We start from the raw sequence: 12,116 nt of genomic DNA, 5'->3' as shown, positions 1-12,116 counted from the left end.
TAAAGTAAAAAATACTTACAAATACTACTAATGTAGTTTTTTTTTTTTTTAGGTATCTGTACTTAACTATTGACATTTTTGTACTCCACTACATTCATAAAGAAAATATTGTACTTTTTATTCCAAACATTTTCTCTGACAACCAAAAGTACTTGTTACATTTTGAATGCTTAGCAGGACAGGGAAATGGTCCAATTCATGCACTTATCATGAGAACACGTGATCGTCCCTACTGCCTCTGGCAGACTGACTATACACAAATGCATCTTATGTAAATAATGTGTTTGAGTGTGCCCCTGGCTGTCCATGAATTTTAAAAACAAGAGAATGGTACTGTCTGCTTTGCCCCTTTACCCCTACCGACGTGTACATATTACATCAATTACCTCGACTAACCTGTTCTCCAGCACATTGACTAGGTATCTGTACCCTCTGTATATACTGTAGCCTCGTTATTGTTATTTTGTGATACTTTAGTTTATTTAGTAAATATTTTCTTAACTCTATTTTTCTTAAAACGGCATTGTTGGTTAACAGTTTGAAAGTAAGCATTTCACAGTAAGGTCTACACCTGTTTTATTCGGTGCATGTGACAAATACATTTTGATTTGATTAATATAAAGATTTAAAAATTATTTTTTACATTTGATACTTAAGTATATTTAAAACCAAATACTTTTAGACTTCTGCTCAAGTAGTATTTTCCTGGCTGACTTTTACTTGAGTACGTTTCTATTAAGGTATCTATACTTTGACAATTGGGTACTTTTTCCACCACTGAATGTTCTCAATGGTGTAACCTGGCTGTTTCAAGTAAGAGAGATTCAGTGTGTCTCTCAGAGTGGGAGTGCTGATAGGATCAGGTCCGTGTAATCTTATTCATTATGATCTAAAAGGCAACACTGTGTCTAGATCAGCACTTCTAATTAGAGATGTCTAGGTCCCTGGCACTCAAAAAGCTGACAGACTTCCTGTACCTGTGCTCTCTGTTGTCGTAAAATGTTTTATTTCTCTCTACCTCTCCTCATTGTGAATCATTTTTACAAAGCATATCAACACCTAATTATAGTGGAGTGCACTTCCTAGTGTTTATTGCAGCTTTGCTAATAAGTAACATGGCTTTCCTGTTTAGACTTAGCAATACTCTCTCACTGTCAGAGGTCACAATATGTACTCTGTGTTGCATTACCATATCCTATGTCACTATAGGCCAGGGTAAGCATTATACACCACTCCAAGATATACAATATCTGGCTATGAATCATTTCAAAGTTACAAGTTTCTTCTTTCAACCATTCAATTAAGTCATAAAAGAACAACAATTGCATATATATATATAATATACAGTGGGGCAAAAAAGTATTTAGTCAGCCACCAATTGTGCAAGTTCTCCCACTTAAAAAGATGAGAGAGGCCTGTAATTTTCATCATAGGTACACTTCAACTATGACAGACAAAATGAGAAAAAAAATCCAGAACATCACATTGTAGGATTTTTTATGAATTTATTTGCAAATTATGGTGGAAAATAAGTATTGTGAGTAATACTGGGGTAAAAGGTCACTGACGACACCTCTGACTCAAGACTCCTATTGGTTTCAATGTGACCTCGTCATAGTATTCAGACTGACTCGGGTTATTTCACAATACACTACCAGACACGCTGTTCAGTTTCCTATGTGTCACCAGAGCATGACAATGGAATTCACTCCCCAGCTTGGTCATTGTGGTCAGCTGGTCAGTCACACTGTAGTTTCTATATCACAAAATGAGCAAACAAAAGTCTAAGACAGTGATCGTGTTGTACAAAACTGCATTCTAGGTCTATGTAGGCTACACATTACACAACATTCGTTAGAAATTCTGAACTGACAGAGTTTATGACCGGTGTGACACATTAGCCATTCATTGGTACAGCAGCTCGCCCAATGCAGACAGACTAGTTGCAACAACTGCTGATGCCCACAGTAGAGACAGCCGTACATACTAACAAATGTGCGTCTCTGAGTGTAGCACTTCTCCTGAAGGTCATTTCTTCTGTGTCTTTCAGGGTTTTTTCAGCAAACGACTGAAGGGATCCATAAAGCGGACGAAGAGTCAGACCAAACTGGACCGCAACACCAGCTTCAGGCTGCCCTCCCTGAGACCTTCAGAAAATGACAGGTAGGCTGTTCAAGCATCTCCTTCCATATTTTTTAAAGTTTTAATACCGAGGAACTGAATTCACATCTCTTTTCTTAATTCTGCCTCTATATGAGTGGATTTAGGCCTATCTACTGGATCATCATTTGGTTATTCATATTTCACCACCAAAGTATAGCTGATATTGTAGATATTAAAATGTGGAGGGAGGGGGAGGGGGAGGGGGGGGGGGGGGGTTGTACAGCCTTTTAAGAAGATAGCCACATCTTACATTATGTTCCCATCAATTATCAGTCCTGAGTGCTATTCTGAGATCTGTCTTTGATTCCAGGATTATAAGCCTGTGAAATAATGGCCTTACTGTAAGCCTGACTGCTTTCTTCCCTCCCTCGCATGCAGTCAATTTAATAGGACAATTAGGCATTGTTGTATCCATGCACGTGAGACCAAGACATTTGTAATCCACAGTGCGCTTCCTCCCTCCATTGGTCTGAACAGGGGGCTAATGTTGATATATTTGGGGTTCTCAACGCTGCAGTGAGTTTGCTGAATACTATTGTTCTGAGGAGGGGGGCGGAGGGGCAGCAGACAGTGGGAAATGTTAGTGAGTTGCCTGCCCCCCTCCTCCCCCTGCGGGTCCCTGTCTGGCGGGCTTCCTCTTTGCTCTGAGGGGAGGGGTCTTCCCCATGCTGGGCTCTTTGCTGCCTGCCGAGGGCCGTGCCCGACTGTGTTGATATGCAGCTCAGTACACCAGGCCAAATATGAAGCTTCTACCACTACACAGATACTCACTCACTCACTCACTCACTCACTCACTCACTCACTCTGACTGTTCTGTGCAGATTGTAGCCTACAGAGTTAGTGATGAACAGGCTAGCGGCCATAGACAAGCACTGTATCTATCTATGCTAGTGGCTGAGCGGGTAGCTGGTAGGCTACGTGCATATAGTACTGTCGAGCTTTGCTCAGGCTGACATGACATCTGTCACTGTGTAGGGCTGTACGCCCACGTGGATGGCATCTGCCTGCCCCGTGAGCCAGAGTAGTGAAAGTGGACTTTAGAGGCATTAGAGCCATCAGGAGTCCGGGATAATGGTCAGTGAGGCGGAGATGCAGCCTCTCTCTGCCATGGTTAACTAATGTGAGTGACTCCCAGTAAGGACCATACTACAGCATCAGCATTGTCACCATGGCGACCAGCGCCTCCTCTTCACTCTTAAGGAGGGCCAGAATTCCCACCTGCCCATGTCGCTGCACTTCAGGTAGGGCAGCATCATAGAAATAGAATGAGAATTCATTCTAGAACTCATTCTAGTTCTGTGGACAGCATGTCTCCTACTTAGAGAATGCTGAGCTGAATGACCAACACATTGTTTGCTACATTTATAATGATCTAATTGGTGGCAATCCTGTCTTTTGTTTATAGATGGGTCATGTAGATGGATCATGTTTCCTCTCCTCTATTTCACCTTTTTTGTAACCAGGTAAGCTAGTTGAGAACAAGTTCTCATTTACAATTGCAACCTGGCCACGATAAAGCAAAGCAGTGCGACACAAACAACAACAGAGTTACACATGGAATAAACAAACGTACAGTCAATAGCACAATGTGTGTAAATGGCGTGAGGAGGTAGGCAATAAATAGGCCATAGTAGCGAAATAATTACAATTTAGCAGATTAACACTGGAGTGATAAATGAGCAGATGATGATGTGCAAGTAGAGATACTGGTGTGCAACAGAGCAGAAAAGTAAATAAAAACAATATGGGGATGAGGTAGGTAGATTGGGTGGGCTATTTACAGATGGACTATGTACAGCTGCAGCGATCGGTTAGCTGCTCAGGTAGCCGATGTTTAAAATTAGCAAGGGAAATATAAGTCTCCAGCTTCAGTGAATTTTGCAATTCGTTACAGTCACTGGCAGCAGAGAACTGGAAGGAAAGACGGCCAAAGGAGGTGTTGGCTTTGGGGATGACCAGTGAGATATATCTGCTGGAGCGCGTGCTATGGGGGGGTGTTGTTATCGTGACCAGTGAGCTGAGATAAGGCGGAGCTTTACCTAGCATAGACTTATAGATGACCTGGAGCCAGTGGGTCTGGCGATGAATATGTAGCGAGGGCCAGCCGACTAGAGCATACAGGTCGCAGTGGTGGGTGGTATAAGGGGCTTTGGTAACAAAACGGATGGCAATGTGATAGACTGCATCCAGTTTGCTGAGTAGAGTATTGGAAGCTGATGATGTTTTGTTGTTTCATACAATACTGCATTGTTTTTGTCCCATCTGAACCAGCTGAATTATAGAAATGAACTGCAGTTACAACATGCAATATCATGCCAGGTTGAATTGTATGTGATTCTGCTTCAAAGTACTACCAGTTCAGAATCATATGGCAGCATTTTGTTAATTCAAGGACCTGGTCACAGCCGGGTAAGTTCCTATCCTTCCTCCCATTAAACGTATCATGTTTCCATCCTAATGCATTGGACATGGTGAGGGCTGGCGTTCAGACAGGCAATCTGATTAGCTTTCAAAAGACTTTGAGGATGGGGGGCAGCAGCAGGTTTTTAAAGAGATCAGACTCCCTCAGAAATGTACTCAAGTGTTAGCTTTTTCACCACAAGTGCTCTGTGATGAATTTCAGTATGTCGGCTAGTTATCCACTTCAGTACTGATATAAACACTGATTGTTCTCAACATAATGCATATTTCTCATGTTCTCATAAACAGTGTTATGAGACGGCTCAAAGCACAACAAATGACCTTACCGCCCACAACGTGTTTACGACTTTAGCTTAACTGTGACACACAGGTACAGATCTGAATAAATACCCAGGTTGTGAATCACATAAGTAGCATTGTTGTATGTATGCATCTGTGGCATCCATTGCTGTATTGAGGGCAGATCTGTTTCTGCCCAAATCCTTAATCTGGGTTTACATAATTCAGTTGGCTAGGTATGTTAAAATAGCTTATACCAGGAGATTACAGGGGCACATATGCCCGCTGCAGAAGACACAGTCACAATTGATGGATTTGTGCTAGTAATTAGCGAGGCGGCTGCAGACCTGAAAGAAGAAGACAGAGGTGTCTGCTTTCTCTCTCCTCTGTTGCTACTCATATTACTTGTTCCAATGGGTAGGCATCAGCACATCCCACTCCCTTGTGTGTGGGATTTTGTGTGAACAGTCTAAAGACTACCAGGTTGATAACTTTGTTGTGACACTTTATAAGCAAGATAACGTGAAGAAAATGGCTTCCCTTTGTATATGGGGAACTCAAGCAATCATGCTGCAAATCTGAGATGTAGGCTGTGCTCCAAATGGGACCCTATTCTTCCTAGTGGTTAAAGCGTTGCGCCACTAACTGAAAGGTTGCTGGTTCGAATACCTAAGTCGACAAGGTGAGCAAGACACTTAAATCCAAATTTGCTCCTGGGGCACTGTATTACTATGGCGGACCCTGTAAAACACATATCCAGTGTATGTGACAATAAAACATATATATACATATAAAAAAATATTCTAAATAGTCCACTGCTTTTGACCAGAGCCCTATGGGAAAGGGAATAATAGAGGTGCCATTTGGAACACAACCATCATCTTCATGCAAGAGGCACTGTCCTGTAAGGAGATAAGTTGATAAATAATGAAGAATGGTATTGTGACACTTGGTCGAGCTTGGAAGATAAACCGAAAATGATCGACACCGACCATACCGATCACTTATCGCAGGCATTTTGCTGATATCGTTCATTACGATAAGTAGCCTATACTAGAGAAATGTCAAGTTTGATGTGAAATAAGTTTGCTAATATGGGTGGTTGTTAATGGGACAATTGATGGCTACAACCGTCAAACTAGTAGAAGTTGTTTAAAGAATAATACAAAAAAAACTGGTGCATATTGTTGTAAATGTATCGTTATCGCATCAATTCAGGCAATTTATCACGATTTGAATTTTTGTCTATATTGCCTAGCTCTAATGCTTGGCCAGTGAGGTATGTAGGTAGAATGTTGTTTTATAGTTGTATGTAGGCCATGACGCTTTAACCCAGACATGTGCCACATAATTAATGAAGACTATTTGCCAGGCCATTGTGGCCTAAAGCAACAGACAGACAGTTTGTTTTCTCAGCATGCTATCAGGATAACGACGCCTCAATTCTCCAAATGTCTCAAAAGACAAAACATATTTTATTAAGGCTATGGATTTTCAGAATAATTGTTATGTGTTTGTGCCCAATGTTCCCTCCCCCAAAATTTGGCACTGAACAAATTTCAGGTCAGCTGAGCACAAACTTGAACGTTGTGAAAATTCTGTGCAACTTTTGGCACGTGTTTACTGTAAACACTGAGGCTTGTACCTGCTTTAAGTTACAGTTATAACAGTGGCCAAGTAGGCTACTGTGGCTATTTGATCATAATGTAGGCCTATCAGAGACCTACCGTAAACTGACAAATGCATCCCATAACATTTTAACATGGAAATAGCTGTTCTATCATTCAGCCTACAGTAGCAGCCAATGTGTGGCGTTCAATGTAGGCCTACATTCCATGGGGGAAAAAAACATGTCGGGATTGACACTAACCTGTTTATCCACTTGTCCTTCAGACAAGGAGGTGACTGAAAATGCTGATGCATTTTGTAATGTGAAACCACTTTACAAAATAAAATTATTATTCCCATACCATTATTATTATTACAGAGAATCAGACAAAATTATGCTACCCTCTGCCTATTGATTACTTAGCTTCTTCTCAAAATACTACACTGCCCCTTACAAAAAAAAACGCTCTTTATCTGACTTGCTTTTCAAAGATGTCTGGAAATGCACACGTTTTGTGCTGCTCTTGTAGGATGCAACCACTCCCCCATTGCTGACTAGAACGGATCTATAAATGGGGCTAATAACGCTACAACGCTCGCGACCAATGTTCACTCTAATTGTTTGGGGCACTGAGCAAATGTTAGGTCTTGTGAGCGGAAATGTTAACGTTTTGAGAATTTTGTGCGACTTCCGGCGCACGTTTACAGTGAACACTGAGGCTGTACCCTTACACTTTTAGACAGTAGCCAATAGGCTATTTGAGCATAATGTAGGTCTACTGACAAAAACAATGGAGCAAATCCCATAACATTTTCACATGGAAATAGCTTTTCTATGATATAGCCTACAGTAGCCTAAATGTGGTGTTCAATGCAGGCCTACATTACATTAGACTTAAAAAAAAAAAATGCATTATGAATGATTTTTTTACTTGGTCTGTAACACCATGGGCTAAATAGGTGACAGTTAATTGCATTGTATTACATTGTATGATGCAAGAAAGAACTTCACAAAATACAATTCATTATTATTACCATACAGAGAATTAGACAATGTAGGCTACCCCTAGGCCTATTGGCTTATTTGCATATTCAAGCCTGTCTCAAAATACAACACTGCCCCTTTAAGACATAAGCTTTTTACCTGACTGGCTTTTCAAAGACATAAGCTTTTTAAAGACTGCTTGAAATGTAGCCTACACGTTTTGTGCTCTTGTGGGCAGCAGTACCTCCCCATTGTTGACCTATACGTATCTATAACTGGGCTAATAACTCACTAACTAGCAAAGAATATCAAAAAATGTTCAAGACCCCTCGAGAGCTACCCGCCAATAGAATGCTACTCTGTTGCGCTCTGGCTCTGCCTACAACAAAATCTCAGACTCAATCTTGCAAAGTTAGATTTGTTTTGGTTTGTTGCATTGAAAAGGTGCTGATATAATGTTGATTTGATTACAAACTTTGATCTATATAGTGCAAACTAATGGAGTGAATTCAATGAAGTTCAATCTCTTGCTCCTCTGCGCAGCCCAGCATTTCTTCAGCGCGGCAGTCCTGGAGGAGGTGCGGAAGCTGCGCCTGCTTCCTAGCGCAGCTTAGAGGGAACATTGCCAATGACCATACTATAGTTAGAATAACACACATCATGTTGAAAGGGCCTTGAACGTCTTTTCTTTAAACGGTTAGATTTTTCCAAACCAAGTTTCCCTAAAAGAATGGCTAAGATTTGCCTCTTCTCAGACAGTCTCCCAGACAAGTTACGGTATACAACTTAATTTTATTACAATAATGCCTCCAGACTACTTTCTCCTAAATGGTCTCACTGTCTTCAATAACTCGTAAACACACCATTGATTGTCTGGAATCTCTTACTTTCCTTCAGACACTCGAGGGTGTCCTGTAATTCAGAATAAACAGCTTTAACTGCTTTCAGTTCATCTTTGGTATTAACCACTGCTACTGCCTACTTATTTGTCTTCTAAAGAATGAATGATTACCAGCAACTGAAAGTGACAACAGATCACAATCTAATTGCAATGACCTGTCCATTACTATCTATCCAAGCAATGTTACTTGTACATTACCCTTGGAAATGAATACATATGAGATATTTCTTGGTGATGTTTTACTACCATAGAAAATGGTCATTTACACTGAACAAAATATAAATGCAATATGCAACCATTTCAAAGATTTGACTGAGTTACAGTTCATATAAGGAAATCAGGACAATTGAAATACTTTAGGCCCTAATCTTTGGATTTCACATGACTGGGATTACAGATATTCATCTGTTGGTCACAGATACCTTAAGAAAAAGGTAGGGGCGTAGATCAGAAAACCTGTCAGTTTCTGGTGTGACACATCTCCTTCGCATAGAGTTGATCAGGCTGTTGATTGTGGCATGTTGTCCCAGTCCTCTTCAATGGCTGTGCGAAGTTACTGGATATTGGAGGGAACTGGAACACGGTATCTCTGTGCATTCAAATTGCCATCAATAAAATGTAATTGTGTTTGTTGTCCATAGCTTATGCCTGCCCATACCATAACCATCATGGGGCACTCTGTTTACAATGTTAACATCAGCGAACCGCTCGCCCACATGACGCCATACATGCTGTCTACGTGAAGAGCTCACTTCTCCAGCGTGCCAGTGGCCCTCCAAGGTGAGCATTTGCCCACAGAAGTTGGTTACGAAACCAAACTGTAGTCAGCTCAAGATCCTGGTGAGGACAACGAGCATGCAGATGAGCTTCCCTGAGACTGTTTTGTGCAGTTTCTTCGGTTGTGCAAACCCATAGTTTCATCAGCTGTCCAGGTGGCTGGTTTCTGACGATCCTGCAAGTGAAGAAGCAGATGTGGAGGATCTGGAATGGTGTGGTCTGCGCTTGTGAGGCTGGTTGGAAATACTGCCAAATTCTCAAAAATTATGTTGGAGGCGGCTTATGATCGAGGAATGAGCATTCAATTTTCAGGCAGCAGCTCTGATGGACATTCCTGCAATCAGCATGCCAATTGCACGCCCCCTCAAAACTTGAGACTTGTGTGACAAAACTGCACATTTGAGTGGCCTTTTGTTGTCCCCATTACAAGGTACACCTGTGTAATCAGCTTAATGATATGCCACACCTGTCAGCTGGATGGATTATCATGGCAAAGGAGAAATACTCACTAACAGGGATGTAAACCAATTTGTGCGTATGGAACATTTCTGTGATCTTTTTTTATCCTCAACATAAAGAGGACAGGATTTTTGAGCATATGTCTTTCCCTTGTGTACGTCACCAAACAAAATGACCCTCGTCACTAAAGTGAGTTAGATTTCTGACATGTGGCGATTATGTAAGGTTACTGTTATAATATTATAATGTGGCTATTTTATTATGCATTTTGTGCATTTTCAAAAAGCATGTGTTACTTTGCTACACTTTTGTCAGTGATTTTTATCCTTTGACTAATGTCCCCCTCTCCTACCATGTGGCTATTACATAAGGGTATGTTTTTGTGTTATGTATTTTCAATGATCATGTATAAACGCATGAAGCATTTTGATATTGTTGCATTTTGAACATTCAAATGAATGGTTTGCCAGTTGGAACGCATACAGTCCTTTGCTAAACAACACCTTCAGCCAGTGACTTCCATTCCCCTCCACTACCTGTAGTGTTATGCTCTGATGGAAAGCCCAGGTTGTTTTGTCCAAGGTGTTTGTGAGCACAGCAGCACATCCTCCCTCTGTCATCCTCTGCTGCTGCTTTAGAGAGTCAAGTCTCCTTGTAGGGGCATCCCTATGGAAACTGGCCCAAGGGGCCAATGGATTGGCCAGCCCAGGTCCCTGTTTACCATCTGCGAATCAAAGGAAATCTGCAGCAAGGAAGAGCGAAGGGCATTGGAGCTGCTGGTCCTTCTTCACGTTTCAGCATTTCATGGGGGTAGAATGAAGAGTTGCGATTGTATGGTAGAGGCAGTAGAACCAAGGACAGCGAACTAGAACCGAGAAGAGAAGAGAACCGTCCCAAAGGGAATGTATTGAGCAACAGGGAGAGATGCTCTGGGGATATTCCTTCAAGTGCCTGTTTAGATGTTTTTCGTAGGTATTACTGCTTCCTGAAATGTCCTAGTGAGTGGTTAGATGCTGGAATAGTACGGAGAAAGCTTGAATTCCTTACAGAAAGACAACAGCTGGTTGTGTTGTGTTTTGGGATCACATGTAGGCGACAGCATCGATTCTCTACTGGTGGGTCGGGAGGTTTTGAGTGGTTCGCAGGTGTCCCCAAAAAATTAGAATCTCCAATCTGAACTTGAATGACTTAAACCTGGTAGGAAGTGTGGAGACATTATAATGAACCTACATTTTTTTTTTTACAATGATCTCTGAACAACTTTTCTTTAATCACAGTATTTTCAATATACTGCTATTAGCAGTGCTATTTTAGTTGATTTATTAACTGAGTTTATTAACATTCTTCATCAAGAATATGGGCAACATTTTATTATTGACAATGAAAGAGGTGGGAATTTTGTTCCCTTGTCATATAATTGTAACCTTATTTACTATCAATATAGCATTAAAAATAGTTTTCCAGACTGTATTTTGGCGATTATTTTTCATGGTGCAAATATTTGGTCGTGACTGAGACAACCTGGTTCAATTTGGTTACCGAGGCAAAACCAGTTGAGAACCACTGGGCTACAGTATATTACTTTTTCATTATCCTCCAACTTTCTGTGTTGTGTTAGTGGCCATTTCCTTTCTGTGGTATACCTAGTGAATAATACAACTAGTCAGTGGAGGAGCCCAAGGTCTTTTGACTCATTTTAGGATTTAGAGCCTTGGAGCAGGTTACTCTGCCATGCTTTGAATGCTCTGAATGAAGAAGTTATGTTGTAAACTGTAACCAACTGCCATGATTTTATCTTTCAGATCCCGAGGGCTTCCTAAGTTAAAGGAGTCGTGTTCTCACGAGTCCCTGCTCAGCCCGGGCAGTGCAGTAGAAGCCCTGGATCTGGGAATGGAGGAAGATGTCTATGTCAAACCTCTCCACAGTAGCATATTGGGACAGGAGTTCTGTTTCGAGGTAAGTCTAAACAGTAGTTAGTCCTGTTCGACTGCTTTGAAGATGTACTTTGATAAAACTTTAAGCTTTTAGCAAGTAATGGAAGATCACAATCCTGATGATGCATAGTGAAAAGAGCTCACTGACAAATTGCAAATGTTTATATTACTTGGATCATTTAGCTTACTGGTTTAACAAGGCTATATTTTTACATTTCGTTACAGAACAATTTTACTGTATGCTCTTTGTCTTTTGATAAAATCACAGGTGATATAATGCATAGAAGACCTTGTTTGTTATGGTCCTCATGCTTCTGTCTTCTCCAGGTGACCTACTCAGGAGGAAGTAAGTGTTTCAGCTGCTCCTCAGCCTCAGAGAGAGACAAATGGATGGAGAACCTGAGGAGGACGGTCCAGCCAAACAAGGTGAGACCAGAGACATAGGTTTGCATCCCAAATCGCACCATATTCCCTTCAAAAGTAGTGCACTATGTAGGAAATAGGGTGCCAATTGGGGTATGAACATATTGATGCCCTTTACATTGTCCTAATGCTAGTTAATGCTACAATGTCCTCCTTAACTTCACTT

The 12,116-nt window shown here is 41.1% G+C and overlaps 1 protein-coding gene across 6 annotated transcripts in view; it reads left to right on the top strand.

Annotated features, from left to right (window-relative positions):
- LOC115114405 (ras GTPase-activating protein nGAP-like) overlaps positions 1–12,116 on the top strand; it is a 94,307-nt gene that overhangs the window by 65,398 nt on the left and 16,793 nt on the right. For all 6 annotated transcript variants that reach the window (XM_065013417.1, XM_065013415.1, XM_029642597.2 and 3 more), the window contains 3 exons: positions 2,051–2,163; positions 11,396–11,549; positions 11,855–11,953. In XM_065013417.1, the coding sequence (XP_064869489.1) occupies positions 2,051–2,163; positions 11,396–11,549; positions 11,855–11,953 (366 nt within the window). The remainder of the gene's footprint in view (positions 1–2,050; positions 2,164–11,395; positions 11,550–11,854; positions 11,954–12,116) is intronic.

Source organism: Oncorhynchus nerka, linkage group LG9b (assembly GCF_034236695.1).
Source record: "Oncorhynchus nerka isolate Pitt River linkage group LG9b, Oner_Uvic_2.0, whole genome shotgun sequence".
Classification (NCBI taxonomy): Eukaryota; Metazoa; Chordata; class Actinopteri; order Salmoniformes; family Salmonidae; genus Oncorhynchus; species Oncorhynchus nerka.
The sequence above is the reverse complement of the archived record's forward strand: the minus strand, read 5'-3'. Positions and strand labels throughout refer to the sequence as shown.